This window comes from Brachionichthys hirsutus, chromosome 15 (assembly GCF_040956055.1).
Source record: "Brachionichthys hirsutus isolate HB-005 chromosome 15, CSIRO-AGI_Bhir_v1, whole genome shotgun sequence".
In the NCBI taxonomy this organism is placed as follows: Eukaryota; Metazoa; Chordata; class Actinopteri; order Lophiiformes; family Brachionichthyidae; genus Brachionichthys; species Brachionichthys hirsutus.
Genome location: NC_090911.1, coordinates 8,041,536 through 8,057,283, shown reverse-complemented (window position 1 = coordinate 8,057,283; position 15,748 = coordinate 8,041,536). Strand labels below are relative to the sequence as shown.

At 45.4% G+C, this 15,748-nt stretch overlaps 1 protein-coding gene across 1 annotated transcript in view; it reads right to left on the bottom strand.

The window, feature by feature from the left end:
* Positions 1-13,575, bottom strand: part of LOC137904686 (zinc finger protein 521-like) — a 90,627-nt gene extending 77,052 nt beyond the window's left edge. Inside the window, exons 1-2 of the mRNA XM_068748889.1 lie at positions 13,536-13,575; positions 6,861-6,917 (exon numbers count right to left, since the gene is read on the bottom strand). Of these exons, the coding sequence (XP_068604990.1) occupies positions 6,861-6,917; positions 13,536-13,575 (97 nt within the window). The remainder of the gene's footprint in view (positions 1-6,860; positions 6,918-13,535) is intronic.
* Between the last annotated feature and the right edge of the window lie 2,173 nt (positions 13,576-15,748).

Here is a 15,748-nt window from a genome sequence, read left to right as displayed (position 1 = left end):
ACCGCCCAAACGTCTAGGCCCAGACTGAGGACGCACGGAGCAAGACACACGGCACCGAGAGCGGCGCGCGCTAGGCTGTCGTCACGACACCACTCCGCTAAATTATTCAGCCTTGCTCGCAGGCAGCCGCGGGTCGCGCACATCAATATTCTTCAATCCATCTGCAGTTTTGTCTCTTGTTGGCTTTGTGCTGCAGCGGTGCTCTAGGGTGCACGGCCGACTACCCTCAACCCGGACTGGGAATCATGCACACTTTGAAAATAACGACCTGAAGTTCTCCACGCGCATGCTGAAATGTATATCTCGGACGACAAATCGAACCTCGTGACGTCTCGTTCGCCACAAACAACTTTGCAGAGACGCATCAAATGAGCCAATCCTGCATGCAACAGCATATCTTATAAATAGGGATTATGGCCTGCAGCCCTCTCGCTCCCCTGCTGCGGCCATTACACTTCACAATAAGACAGATGTAAAACCCATACTTAGCATGCAATCAGACGATCATGTCTCCCTGGTTAAGGCTTTGTTGGGGAGAAGAGCCCTTGCACTTTACTGGCAGCCATTTTAAGCCCCACTGACGCAGGCGTTCCTCCACTTGTCCTAAAACTCCGCTGGGTAACGTTAAGAGGAAGCCTGCATTTTTTTCTTTTCTTTTTTTTCTTACCTAGCACATATTTAACAGTGCCTGAGGACAAAGGAGTGTGTGGTGGCGATGTGTGGGTGCATATATATATATATATGTTTATATACGCATGAGCGGCCATTTTGAGTCCTCCTTCTGTAGGGTGCTCTGTGTTATTCCTCGAGGAAAGGCGACCCAGAACTCATCAAGGCCACCCAGGATTTTTTTCTCCCCCCCCCCCACACACTTGCACTAACCATTGATGTAACATCACACCCTCCATTGTCCTTCCCTCTCGGCGACTGAGGCTCTCTGAACATGCCCTCTAAAAATATCAGCGCTCCCGTCCCTGGTGGGGCCGTGCAGAACAGAACAGAAGGTGTTTCAAGAAAATGAAAATCTCAACCCAATCCTCACAGATGCAGCCCTTTTCTTGCTCTGGGGGGGAAACACTTCTGACTGAGGCCGAGAGCCACGCAATATAAACTTATGATTCATCAACACACACACATAGAATGCACAATATGCAGTGGAGTGTGAACACTTCTTTTTTTTTAAGCACATGGTGCCTGTGGAGGAGGTTGAAGCTTTTTGCCTAATATTACAGTTCAGCCCTGAAAGAGGGAAAGATTGATGGTTGCATTTGAAAATTCTTGAATTTTAATTTATAAAACAGAATGAACCGTAGCAGATCCAAGACAATGATCAAAGGGGGGTGTCATTTGACAAACCCAAATAGCTTTATTCATGTGTGCGTTTGATTTCCACTTGTCTCTTGTTGTCTCTTGTTTCCAGTGACAAAGTTTCCACTGCAACTTCCAGTGAATCTATGTGGCGTCAGTTCTCCTGGTCGGGTTTAGTGACCTCTGGCACGCTGCTGCGATGCGATGCTGGAAGTCTGCGTTTTGGGGGTGGGGGGGGGGGGGTATTTGGTGGCGCAGCAGGGCGGGTGGGCTTGACACGGCAAGGTCACGTCCAACTCTAGGATTAAAGAGCCACGTCAATAGTGAGGTTCCTGTGCCTCTGCTCCTGATGCAGTAATCCATCAGATCAGGACATCCTCTTCTGCCAGCCTCTACAGGCAGGACAGCAGATCAATACCAGCACGCCTGAAAGGCCTGACAATCACATGTGGAATATGTGTGTTGGGGGGCGGGGCCACACTTAATTTCCTGAATCAGTTTGACAATGTTGGTGTAGAAGGTGAAGAAAAGAGGGAGGCTTGACCGACTGCTGATCCATATCCTGATAAAATCAGCTTTATTCGGACTGAGGAATTATTCTTACGGGGGCGGGGGGGTATTTAAGGATACATTTCTAATCTTTATGGTACTAAAAGCACCAATAAAACGAGGAGCTCTGAATGTTGATTGACATCTTTAGAGCCATGTAATATCTATCTCAGCCCGGGTCCATCCATCATGCTGCACCCTCTCTCGTCTCTAATGGCGCCTGGCGACATTTATCATGCCACAACTTTCATTTTGCGAGTCGAGGAGCCCCATTGGACACCCCCCCCCCCCCCCCCCCCACACACACACACACACACAGACACACACCACCACCCCTTATGCTATTGAATATTCCTGCTCTTAAATATTTATAACCTTTAAATTGATTGATATTCTTTTCTCTGCTCCACTTGCCCCACCAGGGAACCCGCGGTCCTCTCTCGTCCCCAACTGTCTGGCCCACACACTGAGACAGGTGGAGGCGCTGACCAAGGGGAACGGAGGAAGGCGGGGAATGTAGAGGAAAACTCACCGTGGGGGGGGGGGAATAAAATGATGCTGAGCCCGAAATCAATAGAATTCTGATCTAAAACGTTAACTCTCACCATGAGCCCTGCTTTTTTTTATCCTCAATGGAGATGTTCTGTCTCACTTTAGTTAAGAGATTAAATCCAATATAGAGTGCCTGAAAGAAGGAAAAGTGAACTTGTTGAGTACAAAGTAATTCTTGGAGCGTAACATGTGATGGATGTCACTGTATTACGGCGAAATTCACTCAGATACAGCCCCGGCACACTGAGCATGAGCCTGAAACCACTGAGGGCGATGCTCTTACTTGCCCGCGTAGATACTGTATGTCTGGCTCCATCAGTGTTTAGCCTCAGTCTGTCTTTGTGCAATGAAAGGTCTCAAAGTCGGAAAAACATCATTACCCGCTCACCCAGCAGCTCCTCATTCCCCCCCCCCCCCCCCCCCCCATCATGTCCCAGAGATCCTGATCATATGATGCCCCCTCCCCTGCAACCCAGCCTTCAACCCCCGCCCAACTCCAAATTAAGAATTTATTTTAACCAGCAAGCAGCTTCTGTCGACACATGTCGGCGGGCCTGATCAAAGGTAAGTACGCTCCTTTATCAGAGTGAGGGAGGCTGTCAGAAATAGGGGGACATTAAGATTGAATAACCTTCACACGCTTGCCGGCTCCTCATTATTTAAAAATCTAAAACTTTTTTGCCGAGCACTCACCATATATAGGTCACACGACATCCCAATGCCACGTGTGCTTCCGAGTGTATCCTCCCTCTGTGTGTTTGGGATTTGTGGCTCTCCACTTTGGACCGTTAGATCCACTGATGCCCCATCATTAAAGGATGTCGTGAACAGACGACGAGACTGTGCGCGAGACGCTCGCCAGATTGTTAATGATCAAGAATTTGCATTGGGGGGGGGGGGGGGGGGTGTGTCTGTACTCCTATGGTTGGTGCATGTAATTTGATTTATCTGCTTCAAGCCCCCCCCACCCAGATCCATATTAAGGACTAATTGCTGTTTGATATTTTTGATGCACGATGCATTGAAATTTGAAAGTGGATTATCAAAGCGTTTGTCAAAAAAGGCAATTCTCTAAAAGAACTAAACACATCACCGTGAATCAAACTGATGCGCTGAGATATGCTGTTTGCCCACCTTTCTTATAAATGTAAATAATAAATAAAACGTGACATCTATTTATGGAAATTTTACGAGGCATACTGATATAAAGATGAGAGCAGCACAGAGAGAGAGGGAGAAAAAAGGTGCTAAAAAAAGTTACAGGAGGAGTAAGAACGATTGGTGATACAGAGGCAATGCATGAAGGAGGCGGCACATATAAATACAGGGACGCAAACGGCGTCGAAATCTCTGCAGCAAGAGACAGGAGCAAATAAAGACAAATGGAAATCAAAGAAGTTGAATGCAAAACAACATCTGAACATACCAAATGCTCTCTTTCTCCTCCTTATCCTGACTCACTCGCTCCCTTGCAGAGTGATCATATTGAACAGAGTGCCTTGCTATGCCATTAGTGCAGTAAAACATAAAAGGAAATGAATAATAAAGAATAGGATTTTGTGTAGTGTGGGAGTGAAAGTCCTTCCCTCTTCCTGCTGCACCGAGTTCTGCAGCACACATTGATCTACGGGCAGCCGAGCCCTCAGCCAGGAGCCGAGTCAGACGCCGCTATGCTCCCTCGCTCCTCGCCACAGCCGCCAGGACACCCCGCCACCCCGAGACCCCTTCAGATCTGCATACCGCTTCTATTAGCTCGAAGCTTCACTCCACATTGACGGGGCAGACACCTTTCCCCCCCACCCCAAAAGAAAATCCCCCCCAAACCTGACATAGATGAGAGAGTAAAAGAAGGAAAGAAAGAAGGAAAGAAAAGGACGTATATATATATATATATATAAGGGAGAAGAAAAAGCAAGGAGCATGTGGTTCTAATTACACATAGGCAGCACAGTGGTAAAGCCAAGCTGCCGAGCTTAAGCCTGCTCAACACTCTGTGTAAAAAGTGCACCGCCTCATTAACTCTTAGATATCACCCTGTTCCTGTTCCTGTTCTCCTATACCATGCATAATGCTGTCCATTTATTAGAGGGCCTCTTTTGTTAGCATTTCTCCTTTGCCACATATCAAACATGAATAAGAAACAGGATGCAGGACGTGCAGAATACTCGCAGAGTTACAGAAGAGCACAACGTGGGGGGGTCTACTTATGAGGCAGATCTTGACACCCTCTGATTATGCGCTCAGCTTGTCAGGGGTCTGTTGTGGCCGTCAAAGTGGCAAAGGCATGAAAATCAGGTGAGCTTTTGCACCTCTTTTCAATTAGACGTTCAAAACGGCCTGATTTGAACGGATCCAACCACAACAGTAGGCTACACTGCTGTTACAGTGAGACGTCTTAAAAGTTCGAGGTGACAAACTAGCAAAGAATGCGAGAGAACGATCTCCCAGCATCCCACAAGTTCACAGCATCAAGCGTCGCTTCTTTCCCCCTGACCATTCGTCAGGCTGCATTCACAGTGGAAGCTAAAAAACAAATCAGCCAGACGAAGTCCAATGAGGAGAGTGAGAAATTAATTTGCGCGCCCTCCTGATTTCTCCACAGGCAGACATCGATCATGTGGCGGCTGTCTCTCCCGTCACTCTCGAGATAAAGGTGGCGGCGGGATGGAGAGAGGGGCGCTTCGTGTGTCTGAGGGGGTCGTTGTAATCAGGCACACTCATTAGCGCTACTTTGACTCGGGATAACAGGAGGTCTAGGAGGCAAGTCTGCCTTTTAGGCCCCGTCCTTCCTCCCTTGAGAAAGCGTTAGAAGGGCTAAGAGGGCAGTTTATTTCCACCCAAGCAGCAGAATAGGTTTTAGTTTGCCTCTTCCAGAGACAAACAAATACGTCACAAATAAGTATATTTAATATAAACACACTAAAAGGGCTGATTAGAGGCAAATCAGGATGATAATCAAAGTGGAAAATTATATTGTCTGTCTTTTTCTGTTTAAATGTGCTGCAAGCCCAGTGTGACACGATCATTAGAGTAAAATAATGCTAAAAAAATCATGTGTCCAAGGACACAGGTGCCCGTTCTACTGGAAAACCTAAATTTGTGCTGATGTGGATAGACATTAACCTCAACGATGGCGGAATGAAAGTTGCCTCAATTAAAATGAGCCTAAAAATGTAAAAATACCTCAACGACAAACTAATTATGATAGGCACACCTTTAGGGTCCCTAGAGCACGTGTGAAGCGTCGTATTTTGGAGGGGCGACATGGACAGATTACATCACGTTGGGTTCAGTGAACGGGTCGTACGTGACGGATGGATTGACTGATGCACCCATTATCAGGGTCTCCGACCGAAGGGGCATTTCAGGCACAGTCTTTGATTTTTCTTTTCCCCCTGTCAATTATAAATATAACAAATCTGAAATCTGAGAGAAAAAAAGTTTAACTTTTAAATTAAAATAAATGAATAACACAATAGCAAACCATCTCCAGAGCACTGGGGGGTGGGGGGGTTGGGTGTACATTAATATTTCTGACCGTTTGTTAATCTGAGATAAATCCCACTCACAGAATGAGAATAAATTGTAAAAAAAAAAATGTTTTAAATACATTAAAATAAATCCTCAATAGCGAAAGGCATGACTTTTGTAATTGGTTCTCGTATAAATAAAGTTTCATGAAAAGACATCACACGGTTTTTGAGATTTTAAACTAAAGAACTAAATTTGACAGTCAAACGAAAGGGACGGACGGAACTCCTTCGTCCCCCCTCACTTTGTTAGTGGAGGTGGGGAATAAGAGCTCAGAAATAAGCAGCTGCTTCAAGCCTCGACTGTTGTAACTGTGAATTATAGAGCCACTCAGAAGACTACGGGTAAATGCCGGACTAGGATTACCCGGGGTCTCCAGCCTGCTGGGCGAAGCCATCCATATTGGGTTTAAAATAACCACGCCTGAGACTTAACCTTTACCAGAGACAAATGAAATGAAAATATAGAGTCAGGAGCAGGCTTCATTCATAGGGGGCTTTCTGCTAGCCTGACCTGAATTACCGCTCTGTTCCTGGAGGGCCACTGTGAATGGCACGCGTGGAGACAGGACACATTCATCTGGGTAGCTCTATTTTACATCATACAGAGGGCTGAGAAACACAGAATATATATAAAAATAAAAAAAACCCATCAGGAACACACAGAAAGGACAGCTTTAAGCAAACCACCAAGTATGCATCCACACAAAGAAAGAAAAGAAACTCCTCCACTCCGTCCGTCTCTTTAAAAAAAATGAAAAAAGAAAAGCATGCAGCTTCGTGCACGAAAACCTCAAAAACAGGGAACTCATACTTTATGTCATTCTGAAAGATTTTACAGACACACACACACACACACACACACACGCACAAGAACGTCTCTGCTGCCGAAAATGATGAGATATGAAATGGAGCATTTACCGCTTGGAATGGCAGTCTGCCCAGGACTGTGCTGGTCCTCTGTCACATTGTCTTCTACTGCCAGGAAAAGAGCAGAGGGAAGGAAAAAGAGGGAAAGAAACAGTTAACAGAGAAAAACAAGTCAGACGCGTTGAGATTTCCGTCTTTTCTATTATTTACTATTGAGATTTTTTTTCTCTATGGAAACTCCAAGAGATTTCAAGAGCCTTTGACAGCCCGACCTGTGGTTTGGGACTCCACACAAGCCTTTCATATGCATGAGGTTTTGGCAACAAGGCAAACAACATGCCCCAACGTAAATAACATATTGGACTGGGTGATGACTTGATCAATTATGGAAGCGCTCCCATGAAACGTCCTACCGAGATCAGCGGTGACCAAGTAAAGAAACACCTTGATGATTGAGGCTGTGCATCGCCTCAGCGGGACCAGTCAGGAGGATTTGTACATTTGAGTTGAAACACGGACCTTCATCAAGACGACTGTGATCCAAACTTAACTGCGGAGAAAACTTCATAAAATATCTGTCCACCCTACGGGGCCCTGAGGGCCGAAGCAAAGCCGCAAAATTATGCTCTCTAGTATAGGATGGCTGATGAGGCGCATGGCAACCAAAACCACGTTTTACTTTTTGACGATTGACGCCCGGCCTTGAGAAACACAAATTCTGATGCGAAAAAGGTGGGAACCTTTTTAGGTTGGAGCGTTTGTGGAACTGGCGAGCATTCCTCGTGGCAACGTCAAGTGCAAGAAATGAAATGGATTTTAACAGCGGGAAGAGAACAAAAGAATCTCCCACCTGTTCCATGTAAAATGAGGGTCTCACTGCGCTCCACCCCTGCAGTCGAAATGCATTCTCCATTATGTCTTTTCTTTATAGCCTTTCATTTTCCTGGGCAAAGAAAAAGGGGGGGGGAGTCTGACAGGACCTCCCAGTAGGGGAGCGTCACAGCGACTGCCAAAGCAGAAACTGGCGCACTTTTAAAATCCCACAAAATATCCTGTACTTTGCATAATTAGTGCGGGATCCTATGGTGGCAGAACACTTTCCCTCGGGGGAGCGCGAGTCGGTGTCAAGCAGGGTGTCAAACCTCAGCGAAAAATCAAGAGGAAAGTGTCGAGCTGTTTCTTGTGAAGATGACAAACGACAGGGCGGCTATGTTTCACTGTCAGGAATTGGCCAACGAAGTCCAATCAAAGTATTTTATTCAAGAATAACCTTTGTAATAATAAATAGAATTCACTCGAAAATATGAGAAGTCGTATCAGAAATATTCCCCTTAGTAAAACTTTTTTTTTTTTACTTGCTTTGCAGTGAAAACACACTAAACAAATGCTTGTCTGGCAATTAATTAGCAAAAATCAATTAAAAGTGGTGGAACAGACATAGTTGGGCACCGTGGAGGTACATCCCTCTGAGACACCGAAAAAGGAGCCAGCACAGAAACCTTGTCCTGTTGAAGGAGGCCTCAGCGACTGACACCCTGAGAGTTTAATGAGTTTCTCCAGCACTGTTGAGCGCCTCGCATCTAGGATCTTTTAAATGGGCTATAGGGATGGGGGAGGGGTCCTAATAAGCCCCCCTATGGTTCTATCAGAGTGTTGGTGGGAGCTGGACTTTTTTTGTTTTTATTACAGTCCCTGTTGGCAAGATGACGGAGTTCAGGCTGCCATAACAATTTAAACATTACGGCAGTTTGCAGCGTTTTGTCACCGCTGTGAACTTAGTCAAAGTTTCATCATTGAAGCAAACATCTTCACAGCGCAGAAATTCACGTCTCATTTGCACCTGTCTGTCAGATAGCCGATAAGCTGGCTGGAAGCGACCGGACCGGTCAAGTAAGTGCAAACTTTGGTGATGTTTCACACGCGCTCCCGACACATTCGATCAACAATCACTGGCAGCGCGCAAATATAAGCAGACGGACAGTTCTAATTAACACGCTGAAGCTTGTGATCGCTCCATAATGACTGGAAGTTCGGCTGAATGAAACCACGGCGCCGCTAATTCATCACCCCTATCAGTTAATTAATGTTTGACGAGGTACAGTGTATCACTCAGGCAGTGACAAACTGTAATCGTGCCGCTCGGTTTTGTTGATACAATAAGAAACACACATGGGACCCGCTTCAGCGCTGCTCCTTTGATTTTCAAAATGCAGAGAAGGAAAAAAAAAAAAAAAACGTAATCCCACAACAAGTGGCAAAGCATTAAAGGCCACTAATTAACACACACACACACAGTACAATGAACACGGAGCAACAGCCATTGTATTCAGGGTGACGATCCTCGATACAGGATGGCTGATTTAAAATGATTTTTAAAAAAAACACACAAATGCAATCGATGAAGCGTCACACCAGCGCCATACTAATTTCCCGCATACATTTTTGTTTGCGCAGCAGAACAACAGAAATGCCTGAACTTCTACTTGAAGGCTGCGTTTCTGTGCGTGAGCTTGCGTGCAGCATTTCGTAGGCATAATAAAAGCCCCGAGTGAATATCCTGGATATGCGTGACTCATCTGCTTGGTTACAGCGAGCTCGGACGACGATACAGTGCGGAACACCATGGCTGTGTAATCCGTCCTGACTGACCAGGAAGGAGACGCTCGCCACAGGGACTACAACTCAATTTAGCTCGGGTCACAAGGTCAACCCTCCTCAATTAGCCCTCGGAGGGTACACACACACACACACACACACACAAACAGCACATGAATAACTTTCTTAATGAGCAATATTTGAACTGGCGATTAGTGTCATAAATAATTTGCAATACAGGAGCCACTAATCAAGTTGCATAATATTTGTAAATCTTACATTTCGCATTTATTCACAAAATGAACTCAAAGTGGCGTCAAAATTGTAACAATTCAACAATCTAACTTTTCTGTCATTGAAAATTCATTGATTCTATCTGTAAATAAAACTGTGATCAAGACGGGGTGCAACGTTTACTTTGCGGAATTTGGCGGAGATCAATCCCTGCCTCGGAGTCAGAACTCTTTCTCCATGCGGCAGACAATCGGTGGCAACCAGAGAGACGCATGCCATGGAGGAAGGAGCGATGTCGGCCAGCTCCCGCGACACCCAGTCCAACACACTGAGCCGCATGTCAAGAGCTCTGACAGCCGTGCTAATGGGATTCTTCCACGGCTCCATCATAATTTCCTTAATGATAATACTAACCATAATTTTGTGTCACATAAAAAAAAAAAAGTGCTAATGGATGTTATTCCACAGATCATTAATTGTGAGCAGACAGGATACTGCAGCTTCCTATAAACTAACAATTACTGTTTATCGGCTTTTTAACGGGGGAGAAAAATAGAGGAGTGAATTCTATTTTATATATTTTATTGTTCAAATTTAAACCGGCCTTTCTTACTTTGGACATTAAACTCGTCGAGGACGGTTTCTGAAATAAAGAGACAAATGAGTTTTTGAGCGGTTAGAATGATGAAAGGCTTTTAAGTTCCATCACACATAGGCTGATGACTGGAAGGGGGAGTGGTTATCAATCTCTGGATATTGTTGTAAATTAAATTAATTAAAAAAACAACAACAACAACAAGGACGATAGATAAATATGAATTTTAATTTAAGTCGGTCAATTTGTAACTGCAGTTTTATTTACCGCTCCCTCACATGAAGGATATTTGTATTAACTTCTCTTCTAATCTCTTTATGTTCAAGCAAAGGAATTCTAACATTTCAGAATATACCATTCACATATTCCCCCTAATCAACCTGCGCTGTGGGATTCAAATTAAAAAACATTTGTGTGCAGCCAAGCAAAAGCCCCAGAGTTTGCTAATGTGGCAGCAAATTTTGCTTCCTCAAAAACATTAAATATTTAAGGTGTGCATGACACAGCCCTGATTTCGAGACCGCCTCCATACTTAAAGTAAATGGCACGGAAAAATATATTTATATATATATATATACACAGATGACAGACACAGAAACTTCCATCTCGGCCAGTAAACACATCGGGACTGACGCTTGAGTGTCACTTGAGCTGTAAATTAAAATATCAAGCCGGCATCACATCATTCAGGAAGTGCTGCAGGACAGGCAACGTGGCAGTCGCCACGCTCTACATGCAGGATTTTGGAGAGCGAGAGAGAGATCCTCCTTCCTCGCCGCTCGCCACTGACTGAGGCAATGTGCTCACCCCCAAAGTCTCATGCACATCAAAACAAAATTACAATGTGCCTTCAGTTGAGACATGTAGAAGGCTCAGGATTGAGTAAATGTCAGTGGCTGGGGTGAAGTGTTTGCATATAAGCGAATGATGCATGGTCTCGTCCTGTTCCATTTATTCCCCCAAGCAATAACGAAGCCAGATCCGCCTCTCAGACTTAATTGAAACGGGACTTGTAATGTTGCCCCTTTTTCTCTCAATGGGACCAAAAAACATAACCTCTGACTCCCAAAAGCAGCCAATACTGAGGACGTGGGCGTGCGTATATGTCTCTCTGTGTGTGTGTGTGTGTGTCGGGGCACACACACACACACACATGGGAGAAGAGTGCCAACTGTCCGTCACAGCATTATTTTCTCATCTCTTCTGCATAAAGTGCTGGCCCATGCGATCTATTTCTGTTCCTGAAACGCCACAATCGATGCACATTCTACCTTTTAGTCTATTTATTTTTTTAGTTTATTTTAACTACCGCAGAACAAAATGTTCTTTCTGTGCAGAAAAAAAAAGGGGGGGGGAAAAATCAACATCTACATTGACCACGACCTCGAGTCTATACCGGAGACGACCTGAAAACCAGAACTCTGCGGCCACAGTCTGTTTATAAAAACACGCAGCACATGCGGAACGCGAGTGAAAAAGCGGCGGCACGGATTGATGGATATGTTGAAAAATGCCATCCGTCTCTTAATGAAGTTAAAGACGAGACGGCGGTTCAAAGCGACTATATTTACAGAACTGACAATGAAAGTGCTCGTGGACATCTGCGCGAGTGCGTCTCTGTCCCCGAGGAAAGAGAGAGAGAGACAAGAACAATAAATAACATCTGCCTGGCCTTCCTCGGGTCTGATCCATAACAGGGAAATATGCGTGACGTGTTTCTGCGTTGTCCCCCCCCCCCGCTGCAGCAGTCAGGATGAAGACATAAAAGTCTGGAGTCTTTTGGGCGCAGCATTTCCCCCCCCCCGTTTAGATTTTAGTGACAAAAACAAAAACAAACAGTGTCATCACTCTGACTTCATTTGCATACTGATTTGCTCACACACACGCACACACACACACACACACATACCGTGGATGTGCACAAATCAAAGGACGCACTGGCACACTTGTAGAATGAAGGCACGTTTGGCAGGAGACAATCACATTTAAGTGATGCGTCTTTTGAGGATAGCAAACGTCAGAGCCAAGCAACAGAAATGACAGCCTGGACAGAGGAGACGAGAAGTCTCTGCAGAGGGACGTTTGTTGTGAACGGAGCGGCGCACAAATGGAAACGGAATGTGGCAATGTGAAGATGTGCACGCACTCAAATTTCCACCCTCTCATGGGTATTGATTTAAAATGGTGGCTGCTTGACTGTTCCACCGCAGACCGTGTAATCCCCCTTTGAGATGAAGACTTCCGAGAATGAAAGAGGAGAGAGGGAAAGGGGGCTCCACAGACCACAAGCTGGGAGGAGTGGGAAATTGTGCACAATTATTTGCTGAGCAAAACACAATGCCTGCCAGATGAACTGGAGCTCAACCTCCCAAACACCCCCAGCTGCCCCCCCTACCCAAACCAAAAACGCTACAGAGGAAAGTGAATGCGTGTGAGTGAGCCGACTTGTGCGTGTGCTCAAGCGTGTGACTCTGTCTCTATTTCTCTCTCCCCCTCCCCCCCTCTCGGACACGAACACTCAGACACAAATGCACGATCGAATTACCACCAGTCAAACTCTTCTCCCCCCCCCCCCCTTTCCTTTTTTTCCAAGGGGGGGGGGGGGGGGATCCACAAAAACACATGAGAAACAGCCTCAACCTTTACGCGTGGCCGAACGCGTGATAGGATCGCATGTTGCGTGGAGATTAAATAAATAAAAAAGCTGCTGCTCGGCTGTTTTCACGCTTTGACTTATAAAGACAGACGTTTCAAACTTTGTTTTAAAAGAAAGTGTCCAATTAGCAGTCGGCGCGACGCTCACCTGCAATTACTCTTTTTAACCATTGGAAACACACGCGCGCACACACACACGCACGGTACGACGACCCCCCCCCCCCCCTCATATAAAATGTTTCCTCCTTCGTCCCTCAGACAGGGGGGGGAGAGATCACGTGACTCTGCACGCCATTCCATCAGATCTTACGTTCCGACCAGGAGCGTCTTTAATACATCCAGATGTTCGCCAGTGCGCGCTGCACTGTTGCTCTCCAAATTATCCAAATCCTTCCCTCACGCGTTAAATATCGTTTAAAGACAGTCTGAACTGGAGCCGACCAGCTACCCCCCCCCCCCCCCCCGAAGTCAAGTCCGTAGATGTGGTCGGTTTCCGCCGCGACGTCACACGGAGCGCGCTCAGAAATGCGTAAAACGGGCAAAACATGTCACATTGCAGCGAGCGATAAGTTCACGTTCGTCTCGACTTGTCATCGCCTTAAATCGAAACGTTCTTAGAGCCATCCGATAATAGTCTCAGCACTTACCTTTCAGGGATCTTGGTTTCGCTTGCTTGCGGCGCGACATCCTACAGAAAACGCTGAAGTTGCTCAGTTTCTGATCTTAATTTGTGTGAAACGGGATAATCTAAAGGCGCAGCCTTTCTAAATGCCCCTGACCGAAGTCGCGGATGCGTCCGACCGTTACATAAAGATGGAATTTAGCCCTTTACGCGCGGTCGAAACACGAGTTTGCTGTTATTCTGTGGTGGATGCTATAAAATCCAAATCAGCCCGATCGGGAAAAGTGGAAGGATATAGTAATCCCGTCATGCGCTTCCATTCTCCGGGAACGCACGCACGCGTGCAGACATGATGTTCGCTTAGGGATAAAAGCGGAATATTTGCCTTAAGCCTCTCATCTCAAAATGCATCCGCGTGAGAAAGACATCAGCAAAACGCCTCCTGTGAGAGAGCAAAAAAAAAAAAAAGCAACAAAACCCCCGAAAAAAGGTGGAAAAATGAAAATAACACTTTTCACTTCATATCTACATAACAGCATCAAAACTATTAGGGACTGTTCCCTTTCTCCCTCCAGTCAACTAATCAGGAATTAGGTTCGGAATCGGATCTAAGTCTACGTCTAAATTGCCCTTAAAAGAGGATGAAGAAGCAGAGAGAAGATGGAAGCTCCCTCCTCATCACAAACCTGCAAGGTCTTGGACTGCGCTGTCGCTCCGGTAGTCCACATAATAATGGAAAATGGAAGCAAGGCCCCCAAAGCCATCAGGATGGCTCCAGAGGGGGCCCCTACCCCGCAGGGACTCGCTCTGTACGTAATCACTGAGGAAATCATTGTCAGCCTGCCTGCACTCACACACAGACAGAGAGGCATGATTAAAATCCGAGGGATCGTGGCAAGATGTGGAAAGCTGGATCTTCCTGGGCTCCGGATCCGGAGTCGAACTCTAAACCCAAAGTCGGCTTGCTCACCCTGGCGTCTCCTCCGCCTCAGCTCGCCGTCGGCCAGTCTCCGTGTACGGCAGACGGACTGGTCCCCCTTCTGGTAGAAGTGGTTAAGCAGAAATATATGAAATTAACAACAGCAACAACACAAACAATAATAATAATAATATGGTATAGCAATAATAATAATAATGTAGCCTTTTTCTCTTCACATATTTTAGCCGTCAGACTAACATTCTTTTGATTTAAGCTTCAGAATTATGATGATTTTAATTTAGTTAAAAATCCTTTCTTTCTAATTCTTGTGGACATCCAGGCCCCATGCTCCCCCTGCTATGTGAAAATGAGATCCAGAGCGGAGTCATGCGGTGGGCTTCTCACTCTGTCTCTGCCTCTACGCAAACCCGGCGGTGCCCTGCCAGGGGCCCCATCTAAAAATCACAGTCATGCAAATGCTCTTCCCACTTTGACTGCATGCATTTCTGTCCCGACTGATTCACGGAGACAAATGTAAAAGGAAACTTTTTCTTCTTCTTCTTCGTCTTCACAATACACCTATAGGGGTGGAGAGAAACAGTCAATAGGCCAGCTCCCAAATATGGGCTGATGTGGAAGAGTAAAATTAGCTGCAACCTTTATAGCCTTTACTGCTCCAGAATTCAACTTTATTAAAGAAAATTCCCCATAAAAGTTGAGTATCACAGTAAAAGTTAATGATGTGAGTACATAATAAGGCAGCTCTTATTCTACAGGGCATTGCAATCTTTTACTTTGGAGTTCATAATGAGGATATATACTGTTACAGACATCTCAGGTAAATCACCCAACACAAAATCACGCTAATGCAATATGAAAATTAAGAGCTAAAGAAGAGGTATCTGCTAGCTGTCGGTGTTAGCCTCTTATTTTGAAGGGGCCTTGTTTATCTTCCATTTTTTTCCTCCCTAATCAGGGGTAGATGTGAGACACAAACATCCTAAATGGAGACTTATGACCTACATATCATGCCGAGGGCTTTCATTCTGCTCTATTTATATCTCATATATTATTATTTTTTTTGTCTGCACCCTTTGTTTTTAAATAATTTCCCCACCCACAAAAAAAAAGACATGCCTTGAAAGATCAACAACATAAAATATGACACAGATTGACTTGATGTTCTTTAGCACACTCAAAGCCTTCACAAACGACAGTAAAGTTGTTAAACAGACACGTAGGGGCTTGGATTCTTTCAGGAGGTCTCAGCTGCCTTAAAACTTCAATCTTAACAATGCTCCAAAGTTCTCCCTCTCTGT